This window comes from Melanerpes formicivorus, unplaced genomic scaffold (genome assembly GCF_026170545.1).
Source record: "Melanerpes formicivorus ecotype bairdi unplaced genomic scaffold, bMelFor1.0.p_v2 SCAF_1, whole genome shotgun sequence".
NCBI lineage: Eukaryota > Metazoa > Chordata > Aves > Piciformes > Picidae > Melanerpes > Melanerpes formicivorus.
Window position 1 is genome coordinate 31,095,870 of NW_027142353.1, and position 20,991 is coordinate 31,116,860.

The following is a 20,991-nucleotide window of genomic DNA, read 5'->3' on the forward strand; positions in this document are numbered from 1 at the left end:
TTCATTTCTTCTCTTCCATTTTTAACACCACCAAGTCAAATGCACCTGCACCAAAAAAACTGCTCCAGGTCAAGGAACTTTCACAAGCAAAATGATCCTGAAATACTTTTAAGGTCCTGGAATTTTGATGTTAAGATCATAGAGACTTATTTTTAAGACCCCACCTCCAATCCTGCCTCCAGTTCTGCTGTCCCCAGCACAAGAAGGACACAGGCTGGTGGAGGGAGTCCAGAGGAGGCCACAAAGATGATACAGAGCACTTTGCTCTGAGGCCAGGCTGAGGGAGCTGGGGGTGTTCAGCCTGGAGAAGAGAAGGCTCCAGGGGGACCTCAGAGCTGCCTTGCAATAGCTGAAGGGATCCTGCAGGAAGGCTTCAGAAAGACTTTTGCTAAGGGTGCCCTAGAGAAGAGGTCAAGGGTTTGAAGCTGTGGGAGAGCAGGGTTAGAATGGAGCTGAGAAAGTTCTTCAGTTTGAGGGTGGTGAGACTCTGGAATAGGCTACCTAGGTAGGTTATGGCTGCCTCCTCCCAGGAGGTGTTCAAAGCCAGGTTGGATAAGGCTGTGAGCACCTGAGTCTAGTTGAGAGGTGTTCCTGCCCATGATGGGGGAGTTTGGAGTAGATGATCTCTGAGATGCCTTCCATCCCAACTCATTTTATCATCTGTGGTTCTATGATCACAGAATCTTAATTTTAAGATCATGGCATCAGTTCTTTACTGCGAGGGTGGTGACATGCTGGAATGGGTTGTCCAGAGAAGCTGTGGATGCCTCATCCCTGGAAGTGTTTAAGTCCAGGCTGGATGAGGCCTTGAGCGACCTGGTGTTATGGAAGGTGTCCCTGCCCATACAGTGAGGTTGGAACTAGATGATCTTTAAAGGTTCTTTCCAACTCAAGCCATTCTATGATTATATCCTATAATGAAAGAATCACCTGGTTGGAGGATACCTTAAGATGATTTAAGCCCAACCACAACCTAACAACTCCCCACATACAACTGTTAGACCATGTCATAGTATCATTGTATAGTATCAGTCAGGGTTGGAAGGGACCACAAGGATCATCTAGTTCCAACCCCCCTGCCGTGGGCAGGGACACCCCACACTAGATCAGCCTGGCCAGAGCCTCATCCAGCCTGGGCTTAAACACCTCCAGGGAAGGGGCCTCAACCACCTCCCTGGATAACCCATTCCAGGGCTTCACCACTCTCATGGGGAAGAACTTCCTCCTCACCTCCAGCCTGAATCTCCCCACCTCCAGCTTCATTCCATTCCCCCTAGTCCTATCACTACCTGAGATCCTCAGCAGTCCCTCCCCAGCCTTCCTGTAGGCCCCCTTCAGACACTGGAAGGCCACAATTAGGTCACCTAAGAGCCTTCTCTTCTGCAGACTGAACAGCCCCAACTCCTTCAGTCTGTCCTCACAGGAGAGGTGCTCCAGCCCTCTGATCATCCTCATGGCCCTTCTCTGGACACCTTCCAGCACCTCCACATCCCTCTTGTAACAGGGGCTTCAGAACTGGAGGCAGTACTCCAGGTGGGGTCTCACCAGGGCTGAGTAGAGGGGGAGGATCACCTCCCTCGACCTGCTAGCCACACTTCTCCTGATGCAGCCCAGGATCTGATTGGCTTTGCGGGCTGCAAGTGCACACTGAGAGCTCATGTTGAGCTTCTCATCCCCCAGCACCCCCAAGTCTCTCTCCTCAGGGCTACTTTCCAGCCAGTCACTGCCCAGCCTGGATTTGTGCCTGGGATTGCCTCGACCCAGATGCAGGACCCTGCACTTGCTCTTGTTGAACCTCATGAGGTTGGCTTGTGCCCACCTCTCCAGCCTGTCAAGGTCCCTCTGGATGGCCTCCCTTCCCTCCAGCATGTCTGCTGCACCACACAGCTTGGTGTCATCAGCAAACTTGCTGAGGGTGCACTCAATGCCACTGTCCATGGCACCCACAAAGATGTTGAACAAGACAGGTCCCAGGACTGATCCCTGAGGGAACCCGCTTGTCACTGGCCTCCACTGGGACATGGAGCCATTGACAGCCACTCTTTGGGTGCAGCCATCAAGCCAGTTCCTTATCCATCTAGTGGTCCACCCATCAAACCCGTGTGGCACCAGCTTGGGGACCAGGATGTGGTGTGGGACAGTGTCCCTAAGATCCAGTGGTACAAAACAGATGAAAGTTTTTTTCCTTCATATCAAACAAACACCAGAAAAAAAAACCCAAGAACCCAGGAACAGAAAACAGAGAAGGAAACCAACTTCCTGGCTCATTCAAATGAACAAAACCATCCCAAAGATGTCATTTTCAGTGAACTCAGCTGCAAGAGAAGAAAAGCTGAGGAATGCAGAAGGAGCAGGAGCAGTCTCTGCTTCAGGCACAGCCACAAATCCTCCCTCAACTGGCAGCCTAATTACATGTTGGGACCTATTGAAGAGGAACCAGGTAGAGCCTTATTGGCATGTTTATAAATCATGCCAGAACAACCTTTTCTTTCAAAGGTCTCTGGATCTCAACAAAAAAAAAATCTTTCCCTCTTCAGGCATCATTTCCCCAATCTCACCTCCCACTTCTTGGAAGCCTTTTGCAATCCTTCCAGGGCTTGCATTTTGCTGCAGGTTAAATACCAATTCAAATATTTCTCTTATATTATTATTTTTTTTATTCCTGGAGCTGGCACAAAGGTCTGAGAACAGCCAAGGATGCCCTGAAGAAAAACACTTCAGAAGGATCCAGTTGTTTCACACAGAGTAAAAACAACACCATCAAACAAAAACGAAGCTGGAGGTACAGCTCAGGGTTGGGAGAGCCCCTGGCAAACAGGTGGGACAAGGGAGATGCACAGGAGAGTTTCTCATTGAATCATGGAGTTGTTTTGGTTGGAAGGGACCTCTAACATCATTCAGTTCAAACATCAACCCTACACCACCATGGCCATTAAACCATGGCTACACAGTTTTGGAACACTTTCAGGGGTGGTGACTCCAGCACCTGCCTGGGCAGCCTGTTGCAATCCCTGAACACCAGCTTTTGCTTCAGTGGACAAGGTCATCAACAAGAAGAGCTGGGTTCAGTCTGTCCTTCACCACTCTGCTCCCTTAGACCTCTGACCAGGTGTCAACATACCTTTAAGCAAGCACCTAACCATCACAGGGCACCAGATCTCACCACAGACCTCTGGATGTTGCTGCATCACAAGCAACAAGCCCATGAAGGCTTTCAAAAACCAGATCCACCAGGAAATGGAGGTGAGCCAAGGAGATGGGGGAAGGGAGAAGTGCTCATAAGATCCAGACAAGACCATGGCACATTAACTGTGGAGGCTGCATTTATGTGTTTTGTTAGAGCAGAGTGATAGAAATCTGGATGCTTCTCTTCACTGCATCATTCAAAGCAGCCCTTTCACCTCCAGCCCTTGTGGGCTTCTGGCCACAGAGCAGCAGTTGTGGGTTCTGGCTACATCTCCAGACTAGATTCACCCACTCCAGCTTCCTGTAATAGAGCATCCTGTGGTGGGTTGAAATTCCGGCCCCCCCCCCCCCCCCAACACTTTCTGTTCAAGACCTGTGAAAAACTTTTAAAGGCACAGCCTGAAACTACCACAGCATCCCCATTCCCTGCATGGCTGAGTTGGAGGCTGCTGATCCCAGGAAAGGAACCAACACCACCTCCTGCTGTCTGGTTCCCAAGAAGAGGACCCAACACCCAGCAGCCCTGGCCCATGCAGCAAGGAGAGGAGTGGTACTCACTGGCTTTCTCTGTCCGAGCAAACTGCCCAGCGATCAGCCACGACAGGGCTGTGACTGCTGCAAGTGCTCCTATGTGCAAGAAAGGGGCTGTGGCCTGCAGGACACAAGAAGGGGAGAGAAAAACAAAACAGTTATGATAAACACCCTAGGAGCTTGAAAATTCATTGATCTTGCAGGCTGCACAGTGCACCAGACCACTCCATTTCCAGCTGGATTCCCTCCACCCCTACATCAGGCTCCTGCAGCTCTCTTGGGCATCACTTTTTCTAAAGCCTGCCATTGCCTTGGGCATGCAGGTCACTAGGAAGACAAAGCAGGAGAGCTCTAAACAGAGAAGAGCTCCACCAAAACCACAGTTACTTGGGAATTGTTTCCTCAGTCACTGTAGGAATGCAAGTGAGGCTCCTGGTGCCACCAAGATTCACATTTTTCCTGGTCCAGTTGAACAGTGGTGGATAGCTCAAGGAAGATCAGTACAAGGGGTGTCCCTCAGGGGTTCATATTGGGATCTCCATCAATGACAGGCAACAGCACTGAGTGCACCCTCAGCAAGTTTGCAGGTGGCACCAAGCTAAGTGGACAGGAAGTCATCCAGAAGGACCTAGAAAACTGAAGAAGTGGACCCACACAAAGCTCAGGAAGTTCATCAAGGCCAAGTGGAAAGTCCTGTGTCTGGGTTGAGGCAACCCTCAATATCAACCCAGGCTGGGAGATGAAGAGCTGGAGAGCAGCCCTATGGAGAAAGACTTGGGGATGCTGGTGGGGGGTGAAAAGCTGGAGAAGAGCCAGCACTGAGCACTGCCAGCCCAGAGCCAGCCCTGTGCTGGGCTGATCCCCAGCAGTGTGGGCAGCAGGGACAGGGAGGGGATTCTGCCCCTCTGCTGTGCTCTGCTCAGACCCCACCTGCAGTGCTGGGGCAGCTCTGGAGGCCTCAGGGACCTGTTGGAGCAGAGCCAGAGGAGGCCACAGCCATGCTGGGAGGGCTGAAAGCTTCTGATGTGAGGCCAGGCTGGGAGAGTTGGGGTTGTTCACCCTGGAGAAGAGAAGGCTCCAGGGAGACCTTCTGGTGGCCTGGCAGGACTTTAAGAGGCTGAGAAGAAAGCTGGGGCAGACTTTTGAGCAGGGCCTGTTGGGACAGGAGAAGGGGTCATGGTTTAAAACTAGAAGAGGAAGATTCAGACTAGAGAGAAGGAAGAAATGTTTTTGACACTGAGGGTGGTGAAGCACTTGCCCAGGTTGTGCAGAGAGATGGGAGATGCTCCATCCCTGGAATCATTCCAGGTCAGGTTGTTTGGGGCTGTGAGCAATCTGCTGTAGCTGCAGAGGTCCCTGCTGACTGCAGGGGAGTTGGAATAGAAGTCCTTGGAAAATCCTTCCCAACTCAAACTATTCTATGATTCTATGACTACATTCATGGCACCACCATGGCATGTTCACCATGAGAGAAGGTTGGAGATGGCTCCTCTGAGTCATGTTTCTCTCCTCTAATTGCCTGGCCAAATCTTTCAGGAAGAAGAAAAGGGAAGCACTTCTGAGAACCATTAGTCACTTGTGAAAATGCTGGGGGTGTGTGTGTTTCTCCCTGTATTTGCATGAAGAAGCGATCCCAAATAAAAACCTCTCAAGCCTTTCATGGGCAAAATCCTGTCTTTGGACTTGTTTTTGAAGGAGAGGAGGGGAAAATGGAATAAGGACCAGATCTGTGCTAAAATTCATAGAATAGCCTGAGTTGGAAGGGACCTTCAAAGTTCCTCTAGTCCAACCCCCTCTGCAGTCTGCAGGGACGTCCTCAGCTAGCTCAGGTTGCCCAGAGCCCTGTCCAGCCTCACCTTGGATAACTCCAGGGATGGGACTCCAACTACCTCCCTGGGCAACCTGTTCCAGTGTTCCACCACCCTCATGGGGCAGAACTTGTTCTTCACATCCAGTCTAAATCTGCTCTGCTCTAGTTTGAACCCATTGCCTCTATTCCTGTCACTGCAGGCCTTTGCAAACAGTCTCTCTCCATCCTTCTTGTAGCCTCCTTCAGGCTACAATAGCAGGCTGCTATTAGGTCTCCCTGGAGCCTTCTCTTCTCCAAACTGAACAGCCCCAACTCCCTCAGTCTGTCCTCATAGGAGAGCAGCTCCAGCCCTCTGCTCATCCTTGTGGCCCTACTCTGGACACCTTCCAGCACCTCCAGATCCTTGCTGTAGTAGAAGCTCCAGAACTGGACACAATGCTCCAGGTGTGGTCTCAGCAGAGTGGAGCAGAGGGGGAGAATCCCCTCCCTGGCCCTGCTGGCCACACTTCCCAGGCTCTGCTTGGCTCTCTGGTCTGCAAGTGCTCCCTGCTGGCTCCTGTTGAGCTTCTCCTTCACAGCATCCCCAAGGCCTTTTCTTCAGGGCTGCTCTCCAGCCAGTCCCTGCCCAGCCTGTATCAGTGCCTGGGATTGCCCCAACCTAGGCGCAGAACCTTGCCCTTGGTCTTGTTGAACCTCATGAGCTCAGCTTCAGTTCTCCTCTCCAGCCTGTTAAGGTCCTTCTGGCCCTTTAGGACTCAATGGGACTTTGGATGGATGTTTTCTCATTGCCAAGAGTTCCGAGGGTTACAACCATCATGGCAGGGCTTTTACAGAGTAGAAAGACACAAGATCCATGAGATGCAGCTGCACTGGCCCCTTTCTCCACCCAGAGAAACATCCTTGGTGACAACTTACTTGCAGTGACATGAACACCATCTCCCATTCGTCATCCCAGAGCTGTGCTATCGATGACATGGTCACCATGGTGGTTATCAAGGTGGTCACCAGGCCAATCTGCAATCAAGAGGAGCCCATCATTATCATGTACTGTCTGGAAAAAACGGAGAGAATAAACTTCTATATGTGATAAAACATCTAAACCAAGTAGCTTAGGATCCCCCAGAGGTTAGGTTTGTGTGCTGTCTCAGGAAAACCTCCTCTTTGCCTCCACTGGAGATTCATCATGGAGCTAAATTGCTCCAAAGAATGGCATATGTTGTAAGGGACCTCAGAGATCATCTACTCCAACCTCCCCACCATGCCCAGGGACACCTCTCAACTAGACTCAGCTGCTCAAGGCCTCATCCAACCTGGCCTTGAACACCCCCAGGGAAGAGGCATCCACAACCTCCACATCCCATGGATTATCTCTCAGTTTTTTCATACCAATGCCACAGATTCTAGGAACAACCCAGCTAAGGTTGACTTTAATCCACTTTATAGCCCCTAAAGCTACACTGCCAAGTTCAGCAGCAACAGCAAAACTTTGCCAACTGGACTTCTTCAGTACATCCCTAATCCCCCTTGATGAGGTGTCAGGACACACTTCTATCTCCATCATTGGCTTCTCTTCCCAGCCACTCTGATGGTATTGCTTCCTACCCTCCCCCCCATGCATCACCAGCTTGGCTTCAAATCTCTTTGTAGGATTAGAGAGAAAAGTGGAATGAATCACAGGATGTTAGGGGAATGCATCCAGAGGGATCTTGAAAGTCTCCAGAGAAGGAGACTCCACAACCTCCCTGGGCAGCCTGTTCCAGTGCTCTGTGACCCTCACACTGAAGAAGTTCCTCCTCATGTTGAGGCAGAACCTCCTGTGCTGGAGTTGATAGCCATTGTCCCTTGTCCTATCACAGGGAGCAAGTGAGAAGAGCCTGTCTCTTCCTTCTTTCCTGACCCCCAGCCCTCAGACATTTATAGACATTTATTACAGCCCCTCTCAGTACTTTCCTCTCCAGACTAAACAGCCCCAGGGCTCTAAGGCTTTCCTCATAGGACAATGTTCCAGTCCCTTAATCACCCATGTAGCCCTCTGCTTGGTTCTCTCAAGCAGATCCCTGTCTCTCCTGAACTGAGGGGCCAGGGCTTTGCACATAGCATCCTTCCTGCTTTCATCTATGTTTGAAGGATATTAACTTCTTCCAGTCTCTGATCTCAACCTACTTACAAAGCTGAAGGAAGTGTGAAGAAGGGAAGCGAGAGACAGAGGACCCCAGCTAAGCTGTTCTGGCAAAGGTGGACTGCTTTTGGTGGGGAAAAAGAGGAACAAGTAGGAGAGTGGATTTTCTGTAGGCAAGAGCTAGCTGATCTCCACAAACACCTTCCTTCATTCAAACCCACCAGCCACCTGGAACATGCCTGAAAAAAATACCATTTCCCCTGATGAAGAAACATATTTTAGACTCAAGAACCAGCAACTGATTTTCCAGCAGTGCTCAGGCAGTCCCCACCCCCTCCTCCTGAGGAAATAGAATTCAGAGACTCATAGAATGGTCTGGGTTGGAAGGAACCCTCCCTGCAGTCAGCAAGGACATCCTCAACTAGCTCAGGTTGCCCAGGGCCCTGTCCAGCCTCACCTTGAATATCTCCAGGGATGGGGCCTCAACCATCTCCCTGGCCAAACTCATCTTCTCCAGGCTGAACACCCCCAGCTCCCTCAGCCTGGCCTCAGAGCAGAGCTGCTCCAACCCCCTGAGCATTTCCCTGGCCCTCCTCTGAACCTGCTCCAGCAGCTCCAGGTCCTTCCTGTGCTGAGGGCTCCAGAGCTGCACACAGCACTCCAGGTGAGGTCTCCCCAGAGCAGAGCAAAGTGGCAGAATCACCTCCCTCCATTTGCTGGCCATGCAACCCTGGCTGCCCTTGGCCTACTGGGGAATCCTTTGGATTCAGTGACTGATGAAGTCTGCTTTTGAGCATGCATTTTGTTAGATGGAGAGAGCAATTGTTTGGTAGAGGAGGGAAGGAGAGAGGGAAGATATTGATTCCTATATAGGAATATAGGAAAAATTACAGGGGTGGGGAGGTCTGTGTTGTGCTCTCCCTGTGGGGTTGCCCCTCTGGGGTCCTCAACACAAGGAGGCCATGGACCTGATGGAGTGGGGCCAGAGAAGGGTCACAAAAGTGTTCAGAGGGTTGAAGCACCTCTCCTACCACGACAGGCTGAGGGAGCTGGGGTTGTTCAGCCTGCAGAAGAGAAGGCTCTGGGGAGACCTTAGAGCAACCTTCCAGTACCTGAAGGGGGCTACAGGAGAGCTGGGGAGGGACATTTTACAAGAGCTTGTAGTGATAGAATGAGGGGAAATGGTTTTAAACTAGAGAAGGGGAAATTTAGATTGGATGTTAGGAAGATGCCCTTGGTTCTGAGGGTGGTGGAACACTGGAATAGGTTGTTCAGGGAGATAGTGGAGGCCCCATGCCTGGGGACATTCAAACATAGGCTTGATGGAGCTGTGAGCAACCTGATCTGGTTGATGTCCCTGCTTACTGCAGGGGGGTTAGACTAGATGACCTTTAAAGATCCCTTCCAACTCAGTGCTTTCTAAGATCTCTTCAGGATGTGATCCTGCAAGACTGTGTCACATGCAGACCAACCCATTTCAGGAGAAGCTGAGCATGGACAGACTCAGGACTTCAGCTCCCTGTTAGCAGACTGCCAACTCATTCTTTTTGGCACTGTCTCTCCCCTCAGCTTGCTACATACCCTTCCTCTCTCCTCCTGTGCTTCAAACTCTGGCTCTGCATCTTCTTTTTCCAGCAAACCACAACCTGCACATTGCATTCACTCATTTACCACCTACACCTTCTCCCAAGGCTTTCCCAGTCACTTCCTCCAAGCACACCTTAAGCAGCTGCACATCTGCGCAGCGCTGCCCTCGAGTGCTGGGTTCAGTACAGAAAGAAACCAGAGAGTGGTTTAGGTTGGAAGAGACTTTTCCAGGTCTTGCCCAACACCCTTGCCATGGGCAGAGACACCTTCAACTAGAGCAGGCTGCTCAGAGCCACAAACAACCTGACCTGGAATGGTTCCAGGGATGGGGCATCTCCCACACCTCTCTGGTCAGTCTCAGCACCCTTAGAGTCACAAACATCTTCCTTCTCTCTAGTCTGAGTTTCCCACTTTCAGCATCAAACTATCACCCCTTGTCCTGTCACAACAGGCCCTGATCAAAAGTGTGTCCCCAGCTTTCTTCTTGACCCTTTTAAGTACTGAAAGACCACAAGAAGGTTTCCCCTGAGCCTTCTCTTCTCCAAGCTGAGCAACTCCAACTCTCTCAGCCTGGTCTCATAGCAGAGGGCTTCCAGCCTTTGACTCATTTTTTGTGGTCTCCTCTGGACCTACTTCAACAGGTCCATGTCTTTCCAGCTCTGAGGACTCCAGAGCTGGCCCCAACACTGCAGGTAGGGTCTCATCTGAGAGAATCACCTGCGTCGTCCTGCTGGTTACACCAGAGAGGTTCATAATGGAGGACCACACAGAGCAAAGACTAAAGCCAGGCTGCTTTAATGTCCCAGCATTTCTCAGGCTGCAGAAGTGGGCCCTCACAGGATCATAAGATGTCAGGGGATGGAAGGGACTCAAAGACTCATCGAGTCCAACCCCCCTGCCGGAGCAGGACTATACAATCTAGCTCAGGTCACAGAGGGATACATCCAGATGGGTCTGGAAAGTCTCCAGAGAAGGAGACTCCACAACCTCTCTGGGCAGCCTGTTCCTCTGTCAGCAGTGACTTCCAAGCATTTCACCAAAGCCTTTGATCCCAGACTTTGACTACCCCTGTGTCTACAAAGGCTGGGCTTGCCCAAAAGATGATGACAGTGAGAGCCATACACACCACCTGCTCCTTAGACTTCTAGTTTATTGAGCTCCTGCTCACTTCCAAGCTGGAAGGGACATTTACCTTGTGAAGCCAGTGCAGGTTCATCTGCTGTCCCACAGCTATGTGACATAGTGCCAGTATCTGGGAGAAGAAATCAAGAGTCAGACATGGGCACACCACAACCTTAAAAGTGTTTGAACATGAAAGAACACCTCATCATGATCATCCAAAAAGACAACCAAAGAGGGCAGGGGAGAAAGCAATCCTGGTGAGAAGTTGGTCCAGCAGAAACCACCTAGCTCAGTTGTAGAAGCAGATCTTCTCCACAACCTTCTCCACATCCAGTTCCATCCTAGGATGTGGAGAGAAAGATTTTGACCTCCAAGAAGCAAGGATTTGAGAGTCTGCTCCATGAGTGCACAGCTCTAGGGACTGCAGGAGCCAGTGCCTGCACTGGGCTAGGGACCAGCAGTCTTCCTAAATGGACACCACCTTGAAGGTCCCAGCACCCTGGGGTGAGGGGAAATAACATGCATTCATGACTTGCAAATAGACTGAAGTGAAAGTTGGGGCATGCTAAGGAGAGCAAGAGCTGTATTTCGCCTCAGACCAAATGCATCACCAATGCCAGAGACTCTCTCTTTGCTCTCAATCATTTGAGGTCAGGGGTGATATATTTTTCATTTCTTTTGGACAACTCAAGGCTAAGGCAAAAAGGAGAGAGAAATTGTTTCTGAAAGGCAAATTGCTCAAGTCATAGAACCATAGATTGGTTTGAGTTGGAAGGGACCTTAAAGATTATCCAGTTCCAACTATGGACAGGGACATCTCCCACCAGCCCAGGTTGCTCCAGGCCTCATCCAACCTGGCCTTGAACACCTCCAGGAAGGTAGCATCCACAGCCTCCCTGGGCAACTTCTTTCAGTGTCTCCCCACTTTCACTGTCAAGAATTGCTTCCTATTCTCCAGTCTAAATCCCTCTTCCTCAAGCTTAAATCACTTTCCTCTCACCCTATCACAGGTAGACTGAGAAGTTACAGAATACAGAATTAACCAGGTTGGAAAAGACCTTTGAGATCATCCAGTCCAACCTATCACCCAACACCACCTCATCAACTAAACCATGGCACCAAGTGCCTCACCCAGGCTCTTTTTAAACACTTCCACTGATGGTGACTCCACCACCCCCCTGGGCAGCACATTCCAATGGACAATGTCTCTTTCTGGGAAGAATTTCTACTTCACCTCCAGCCTAAACTTCCCCTGGCACAGCTTGAGACTGTGTTCTCTTGTTCTGGTGCTGGTTGCCTGGGAGAAGAGACCAACCCCCACCTGGCTACAACCTCTCTTCAGGTAGTTGTAGAAAGCAAGAAGGTCTCCCCTGAGCCTCCTCAAGCAAACCTCTAGGCAATGACATTTTCTTCCACTTACCAGTAACACTGTGATGTAGGTAAAGCCAGCAGCAGTTGTTACCAGTATGGGGATGGACCAGTCACTCCAGTATCCCATTCGGTTATATAAGAACCTGGGAGACAAGGAGGAAGCAGAGTGGAGGAAGAGATTCAACACCAGAGCATCGTCACTAGGACCATATAACATTTTACAAAGTGAGGCTTTCTGTTCCCACTGCAGGGGTGACAGACAGGCACCAAAAAGGACATATAGATCTGAAACCAACCCCCTGTGTGCTTGGAGCTCTCCTGGGAAATAAATCACAGAACTGTGAGGGTTGGAAGGGACCTCAAGGATCATCCAGTTCCAACCTCCCTGCCATGGGCAGGGACACCTCACACTAGAGCAGGTTGCTTAGAGACACATCCAGCCTGGTCTTAGAAACCTGCAGGAGAGGAGCTTCCTCCTTCCTGTGCAACCTGTTCCAGTGTCTTGCTCCACTCATGGTATCACAGCATCACAGAACATTAGAGGTTGGAAGGGGCCTCCAGAGATCATCAGGTCCACTCCCCCTGCCAGAGCAGCATCAGCCAGGGTAGTCCACCCAGGAATGCATCCAGGTGGGTTTGGAAAGCCTCCAGAGAAGGACACTCCACAACCTCTCTGGGCAGCCTGCTCCAGGGCTCCAGCACCCACACTGCAAAGAAGTTTCTCCTCCTGTTGAGCTGAAACCTTCTGTGTTCAAGTTTGTATCCATTGCTCCTTGGCTTATTGCTGTGCAGCACCCAAAAGAGCTTGGCCCCCTCCACTTGACAGCCACCCCTCAGAGACTGAGAGACCTTGATCAGATCCCCTCTCAGCCTTCTCTTCCCCACACTAAACAACCCCAGGGCTCTCAGTCTCTCTTCATAGGACAGATGCTCAAGTCCTCTAAGCATCCTCATGCCTCTCCCTTGGACTCTCTCCATCAGGTCTCTGTCTCTCTTGCACTGGGGAGCCCAGAACTGGACACAGGATTGCAGCTGTGGTCTCAGCAGGGCACAGCAGAGAGGGGGCAGAAGAACTTCCCTAGCCCTGCTGGCCACACCCTTCTTGCTGCACCCCAGGATGCCATGGTGGAGAACTTCTTCCTAATGCCTAATCTAAGTCTCCCCTCCTCTATCTTGGATCCATTCTCCCTAGTCCTACCACTGTCCAACACCCTAAAAAGTCCTTCACCAGCTTTCTTCTAGGCCTCTTTCAGGTAATGGAAGGCCACAATAAAGTCCTTGGAGCCTTCTCTTCTCCAGACTGAGCAACCCCTACTCTCTCAGTCTGAGAGAAGGGCACCAAGGGCAGGACAGGAAAATTGATGTTGTTGTGCTAAATGATAAAATTATTGGATTAGAAGACACCTTAAAGATCATCCAGTTTCAACCCCCCTGTCATGGGCAGGGACACCTTCCACTAAACCAGGTTGCTCAAAGTCTCATCCCACCTAGTCAATCCAACTTGGCCAATCCTGCAAGAGTGGATATTGTCAGGAATTGGGCTCAAGACATCCCAAAAGGAACTGGCGATAAGAACTGAATCCTTTTGACCTTCTCCTCTTCAACTGATGGAACAGTTGGTCTGCCCAGCCTGAAGGATGCTGGGTGGGTATTATTTGGCTCAGGGATTTCCCTTCTCCTGCTCCTTCCATTTACCTTAATTTAGACTCTGTGATCTAGCCTTGGCAAATGGTTGCAGCAGCAGTGTCCTGATGTGCTGGAGGATCAGAGCAGGGACTGAAACAGGGTTACACCAGTACTGAGGTACAGAGGGCATCCTACAGGTCCATCTCCAAAGCATTTACCTCCAACCCAGCTTCTTCGGTTCCTTTAGGCCATCATTCACCAATGAATTCCCCAGTTCCATTGCACACATGCAGAATAGTTGCTACCTTGTCAAAGGTTCCCAGCACAAGACAAAGAGTAAATCTAAGCAGAAGTTCTTCAGTGATGAGACACTGAAGCTGTGGATTTCCTCTCCTTGGAAGTGTTCAAGACCAGCTTGGATGGAGCTTTGAGCAAGTGGTCTCATAGGATGTGTCCCTGCTATGGCAAAGAGGTTTGAAACTAGGACTTTTCAGGTCCTTTCCAACCCAAACCATTCCATGAAGAGGGTTATGGGGTGGATGATGTAGCAGGACTGCTGACCCCAGCCCAGCAGAAACACCAAGCCTGGAGAGCAGCACCTGTGAACCTCTGAGCACAAGGAACATATGAAGCCCATCCTGATCTGCCAGTCTCAGGACTGAGTCCTGCCAAAGAGGAACAACCAGGTCCAGGACACATGAGCAAAAGGCTCCAGAGAGTTGAGACAGACATCATTGTGTTAAAGGATCTCACAACACTAAGTTATTTGGCTTCTCCAGCGCCTGACAAGGCAGGACTCAGGTCAAATGAGCACAGGCTCACAGGATGGTGTCACAGTATCACAGTATCACTTAGGTTGGAAAGGACCTCGAGGATCATCGAGTCCAACCTATCAACACAGACCCCATGACTAGACCATGGCACCAAGTGCCACATCCAATCCCCTCTTGAACACCTCCAGGGATGGTGACTCCACCACCTCCCTGGGCAGCACATTCCAATGACGAACTACTTGCTCGGTGAAGAACTTCCTCCTCACCTCGAGTCTAAACCTCCCCTGGCGCAGCTTGAGACTGTGTCCTCTTGTTCTGCTGCTGGTTGCCTGGGAGAAGAGACCAACCCCTTCCCGGCCACAACTACCATTCAGGTAGTTGTAGAGGGCAATGAGGTCACCCCTGAGCCTCCTCCTCTCCAGGCTAAACAATCCCAGCTCCCTCAGCCTCTCCTCACAGGGCTGTGCTCAAGGCCTCTCCCCAGCCTTGTTGCCCTTCTCTGGACACGTTCAAGTGTCTCAATGTCCTTCTTAAACTGAGGGGCCCAGAACTGGACACAGGACTCAAGGTGTGGCCTAACCAGTGCAGAGTACAGGGGCACAATGACCTCCCTGCTCCTGCTGGCCACACTATTCCTAATGCAGGCCAGGATGCCATTGGCCCTCCTGGCCACCTGGGCACACTGCTGGCTCATATTCAGGTGGCTGTTGATCAGTACCCCCAGGTCCCTCTCTGTTTGGCAGCTCTCCAGCCACTCTGACCTTAGCCTGTAGCTCTGCATGGGATTGTCATGGCCAAAGTGCAGCACCTGGCACTTGGACTTGTTGAATGCCATCCTGTTGGACTCTGCCCATCTGTCCAGTCGGTCGAGGTCCCTCTGCAGAGCCCTTCCACCCTCTAACTGACTAACATCTGCCCCTAACTTGGTGACGTCTGCAAATTTGCTGATGACTGACTCGACCCCCTCATCCAGATCATCGATGAAGATGTTAAAGAGGACAGGGCCCAGCACTGATCCCTGGGGAACACCACTGGTGACTGGCCCCCAGCTGGATGTGGAACCATTCACCACCACTCTCTGGGCCCGGCCCTCCAGCCAGTTCCTAACCCAGCACAGAGTGTTGTGGTCCAAGCCACGAGCTGATAGCTTAGCCAGCAGTTTGCTGTGGGGGACGGTGTCAAAGGCCTTGCTGAAGTCCAGGTAGACCACATCCACAGCCTGCCCCACATCCACCAGACGGGTCACCTGATCGTAGAAGGAGATTAGGTTGGAGAGGCAGGACCTGCCCTTCCTAAATCCATGCTGGGTTTGGGATTATGGGTTGGAAGGCACCTCTGGAGATCTTCAAGTCCAACCCCCCTGTCAGAACAGGAGCGTAGAATCCAGCACAGGTCACACAGGAACACATCCACATGGGCCTTGAAAGCCTCCAGCAAAGGAGACTCCACAACCTCTCTGGGCAGCCTGTTCCAGTGCTCTGTGACCCTCACAGTGAAGAAGTTCCTCCTCATGCTGAGGTGGAACCACTTATGGTGTAGTATCCATTGCCCCTTGTCCTATCACAGGGTGCAGCTGAGCAGAGCTTGTCCCTGTCCCCTCCCTTTGGACCCCCAGCCCTCAGATTGATTAAATCTCCTCTCAGTCTTTTCTTCTCCAGACTGAACAGCCCCAGGTCTCTCAGCCTCTCCTCACCAGGCAGTGCTCCAGGTCCCTTCATCATCCTTGTAGCCCTCCCTTGGACTCCCTGTAGCAGGTCTCTGTCCCTCCTGAACTGGGGAGCCCAAAGCTGGATGCAATATTCCAGGTGTGGCCTCACCAGGGCAGAGTAGAAGGGGGGGAGAACTTCCCTCTCTCTGTTAGTCCCACGAGCCTTCCTCAGCCCTGCTCATCATCTCCTTCAATGAACTGGCCAAGGCAAGCACCTGGCTGCTTTGTTGCTTTGCTTTGGTTACCACAGACATAAATGCTTCATGCAAGTAAGTCAAAGACTCGACCTCCTCCCCACCACTCAAATCCAGCAGCATTCATCAGCCACAGACTGGTCTGGCAGAAGTCCCATTAAATCTGTCTGGAAGTAAAGCTCCATGGAGGAGCTGGAGAGCAAACTCTTGGGCTCAGCAAACGTGACTCATGTACAGGTTCTGCTCAGGGCTGCAAAGAGCCATAACAAAAGGGACCTGGAGGAATTCAGACCTGCTGCTAGTGAACAAGAAGGAAGAAAGAAAATAGGGCTCCTCTGAAGCTTTTGCTCATGCCACCATCAAGAGCTTCTTTAGGTCTGCTTCAGTACATTTAAGTTTTTGCTCTGATGTCCCTTCAAGTAGCCCTCTGATAGCGTCAGATCCTCACTTGATGTGTAAATGACTGCTTTAAAATGCTGTTTCCATGGTAGTCATGAGCCAGATGAGCCTTCTCCAGAGCTAAGGAAGAAAACATTTGGCTACACAGACTTGCATTTAAAGTCCTGTTGCAGAAGGAACACAGCCAGCTTCACAAATTACAGCATCTCCCACACCCTCCAGTCACCAGTGCTGAGCTTTCTCTGGCAGTACATCACTTGCACACTGGAGATCTGAAGCAAGATGCAATTAAGGGTAGGCACCAAGGAGAGAAATGCCTGAAGAAATAAATTAAAAACCTAATTACTTAAATTTAAGAGGCACAAAGTCCTTTCTCTGACAAGGACCTCGTTGCATATTCGGCCTCGCAGAGAAAGCTTAAAAGCCTGCAGCAAAAGGAATCGTGGAAATGTTTTGGTTGGAAGAGATCTTTAAGATCATCAAGTCCAACCACTAACCCAGCACTGCCAAGTCCACCACTAAACCATGTCCCTCAGCATCACATTGTCATGGCTTTTAAATATCTTCAGGGATGGGCACTCCACCACTTCTCTGGGCAGCCTGGTCCAGGCCTTGACAACCCTATCAGTGAAGAAATTGTTCCTAGTGTCCAACCTAACCATTCCTGGCACAGTCTGAGGCCATTTCCTCTTCTCCTGTCACTTATTTGGGAGAAGAGACCAACCTCCATCTCACTCCGATCTTCTTTCAGAGAGTTGTAGGGAGCCAAAACATCTGCCCTCAGCCTCCTTTTCTCCAGACTGGACAACCCCAGTTCCCTCAGCTGCTCCTCACCGGACTTCTTCTCCACACCCTTTACCAGTTTTGTCTGCCCTTCTCTGGGGGGGTGGAATTTGCAACCCACCAAACTCCAGCACCTCAATGTCCTGCTTGTAGTGAAGGCCCCAAAACTGAACCCAGTACCCAAGATGTGCCCTCATCAGTGCTGAGTACACTGCCCTGGTCCTGCTGGCCACACTGTTCCTGATACAGGACAGGATTCTGTCGGTCTTCTTAGCCATCTGAGCACATGTTTAGCCAGCATCCAGAGAGCCCCTTCTATCAGAGTTTTGCACAACAAAGCTTGCTTTTCCAGTGCTGTCAATCCACCAGTACTTCTAGCACACTGTGAAAATGGGTTGCATGGCTGGGGAATGTACTTTGGGCTTCAGGTAGCATGTGTGGGTATTTGTAGTGCTGAGGGACATGGTTCAGCACCAGACTTGCTAGAGTTAGATAATGGTTCACAGAATAGAATCACAGAATGGTCAAGAGTGCAAGGCACCTCCAAAGGTCATCCAGTCCAACCCCCTCTGTAGTCATCAGGGACATCCTCAACTAGATCAGGTTGCCCAGAGCCCTGTCCAGCCTCACCTTGAATATCTCCAGGCATGGGGCCTACAACCACCTTCCTGGGCAGCCAGTTCCAATGTTCCACCACCGTCATGGTACAGAACTTGTTCCCAGCATTCAATCTAATTCTGCTCTGCTCTAGTCTGAAGCCATTGCCTCTTGTCCTGACCCTGCAGACCTTTGCAAACAGTCTCTCTCCATCCTTCTTGTAGTCTCCTTCAGGTACTGGAAGGCTATTATTCAGTCTCCCTGGAGCCTTCTCTTCTCCAGGCTGAACACCCCCAGTTCCCTCAGCCTTGTCCTCATAGCAGAGCTGCTCCAACCCCCTGATGATTTTTGTGGCACTCTTCTGGACCTGCTCCATCAGGTCCATGTCCTTCTTGCACTGAGGGCTCCATACATATATGCAGCACTCCAGGTGAGGTCTCAGCAGAGCAGAGTAAAAATGGCAGAATCACCTCTCCTGATGATCTTAAAGCTCTCCTCCAACCAAAACGATTCTATGATTCTATTTTAAAGCCAAATTATCTCTTGTATCCAGAGCAGATCTGCATATCTCCTCCCACTCCTGCATCAATATTTGGGAGCACAACATTTTACATCACTGCAGCTGCAGTGCCCATTTAGAGCATTCCCAGACCTTTGATTTCTCACTGCATGAATTTACTTTTTTAAGCCCTTCCTCAGCCTTGAGCTAAGAATGTTTTGGTTTTCTCTGGAACAGACTAGAAACCTTCATATCCTTCATAGGATTGTTTGGGTTGGAACAGACCTTTGAAGGCCGTCTAGTTCAAACCCCTACAATAGGCAACAACATCTGCAACTAGAGCAGGTTGTTCAGAGCCACATGGTTCCAGGGATGGGTCATGTCTCATCTCTCTGGGCAATCTGAGACAGGGTCTCACCATCCTCAGTGTAAAGGATTTCTTCCTTCCCTTCAGTCTGAATCTCCCTCTGAGTTTAAAACCATCACCTCTTTTCCTGTCACAGCAGGTGCTGCTCAAAAGTCTTTCCCCATTTTCCTTCTAGGTTCCTTTACGTTCTGCAAGGCCACCAGCAACATTCCCTGGAGCCTTCTCTTCTCCAGGGTGAACAACCCCAACTCTCCCTGCGTGGCCTCACAGCAGAGGGCTTCCAGTCCTCCCAGCATGGCTGTGGCCTCCTTTGGCCCTAATCCAACAGGTCTCTGTCTGTGCTGTGCTGAGGCCTCCAGAGCTGCCCCAGCACTGCAGGTGAGGTCTGAGCAGAGCACAGCAGAGGGGCAGAATCCCCTCCCTGCCCCTGCTGCCCACACTGCTGGGGATCAGCCCAGCACAGGGCTGGCTCAGGGCTGGCAGTGCACCCAGCAGCACCCCCAAGTCCTTCTCCATGGGGCTGCTCTCCATTCTTTCATCCCTGAGCCTTCATTCCTGATGGAGATTGCCTCAACCCAGGTGCAGGATTTGGCCCTGTTGAACTTCATGAGGCTCACATGTGCCTGCTTCTGAAGTTTGTCCAGGTCCCTCTGGAAGAGACCCTTTGCTGAATGTATAAAACTAAAGAAGCAGGAGATCTACAATACCCTTAAAAAAAAGAAAAATAAAAGGTGTTATAAATAATTAAGAGCAGTGGTGATGGTTCCAGTCCTTCAGAGAAAAACCCCACACTCCTGGGAGAAGACAGCTCATGTCCTGCAGTCAGTAAACATTCTCCCCTCACACAACTTCAGCATCTAAAACAGGAGATTTATTGAAGGGATCAGCTACCCACTGTGTTTTTGACCCCACTTTACAAATTATCCTTGACAAGGAGATGATGTCAAAGCCATGTGGTTAGAAGAAAGCCCAAGGTGCTGTCAAAACCTTTTAAGATGCTGCTGAGATAGTAAAAGGGAGAATAATTTCCAGCCCTGAAGGGAGATGGCGACACCCCTGAACTTCCAGTCATAGAATCATAGAATCAATAAGGTTGGAAAAGACCTCAGAGATTATCAAGTCAAACCTATCACCCAACACCTCATAACTACTAAAACATGGCTTCAAGTGCCACATCCAATCCCCTCTTGAACTCCTCCAGGGATGGTGACTCCACCACCTCCCTGGGGCAGCACATTCCAATGGCCAATCTCACTTTCTGTGAAGAACTTCTTCCTAACCTCCAGCCTAAACCTCTTCTGGCACAGCTTGAGACTGTGTCCTCTCGTTCTGGTGCTGGCTGCCTGGGAGAAGAGACCAATCCCCACCTGGCTACAGCCTCCCTTCAGGTAGTTGTAGAAAGCAATAAGGTCTCCCCTGAGCCTCCTCTTCTCCAGGCTAAACACCCGCAGCTCCCTCAGTCTCTCCTCACAGGGCTGTGCTCCAGACCCCTCCCCAGCCTTGTTGCCCTTCTCTGGACACGTTCAAGTCCATTCCACTGGGAAGTTTGTTTTCAGCTCCATCCAGCTTTGCAAAATTTTCCACACCCAGTGTCTGCCTCAGGCTGAAATTTTGTCATCTGTGTTTTGTGGAAAGTTGCAGCCAAACTGCTCAGCCACTTCCCAAACCAGTCAGCCATGGAAGCAAACAAGCAAGCAAGAAACAACCAAAGAAAGCTTCTCCATGATTTCAGCACCATCTTTGTTTTCTTGTGCTCTTCACTATGTGGATGCCTACCCTGACCTCCATTCCAGCCACACACTGGATATGAGGACACCTTAACATCTATTGGTGAAGACAGGTAGAAGCAGGTCTCCTTCTTTTAGTCTGGAGAAGAGAAGGCTGAGAGGGCATCTGATCAATGTCTATAAATATTTGAGGGGTGGGGGTCAAGAGGAAAGGGCCAGGTTCTTTTTACTGGCACCCAGTAAGAGGAAAAATAATGGATATAAGCTGGAACACAGGAGGTTCCACCTCAACATGAGGAGAAGCTTCATTACTGTAAGGGTCACAGAGCCCTGGCACAGGCTGCCCAGAGAGGTTGCGGAGTCTCCTTCTCTGGAGACTTCCAAAGCCAACCTGGATGCATTCCTGTGTGGCCTGCCTTAGGTGATCCTGCTCTGCCAGGGAAGTTGGACTGGATGATCTCTGGAAGTCCCTTCCAACCCCTAACATTCTGTGATTCTGCTTCATGTCCCACTTCACTTTCCATTTACTGTCCATCTGAAGGACCCAAAGGCATCCAATCCAGTGACAAATAGCTTGTGAATGTGTCTGATC

The 20,991-nt window shown here is 50.6% G+C and overlaps 1 protein-coding gene across 3 annotated transcripts in view; it reads right to left on the bottom strand.

Moving 5' to 3' along the window:
* Window positions 1-20,991, bottom strand: part of GDPD5 (glycerophosphodiester phosphodiesterase domain containing 5) — a 285,411-nt gene that overhangs the window by 53,940 nt on the left and 210,480 nt on the right. For all 3 annotated transcript variants that reach the window (XM_068139113.1, XM_068139130.1, XM_068139119.1), the window contains exons 4-7: window positions 11,776-11,869; window positions 10,426-10,485; window positions 6,443-6,541; window positions 3,745-3,838 (exon numbers count right to left, since the gene is read on the bottom strand). In XM_068139113.1, coding sequence (XP_067995214.1) covers window positions 3,745-3,838; window positions 6,443-6,541; window positions 10,426-10,485; window positions 11,776-11,869 — 347 coding nt within the window. The remainder of the gene's footprint in view (window positions 1-3,744; window positions 3,839-6,442; window positions 6,542-10,425; window positions 10,486-11,775; window positions 11,870-20,991) is intronic.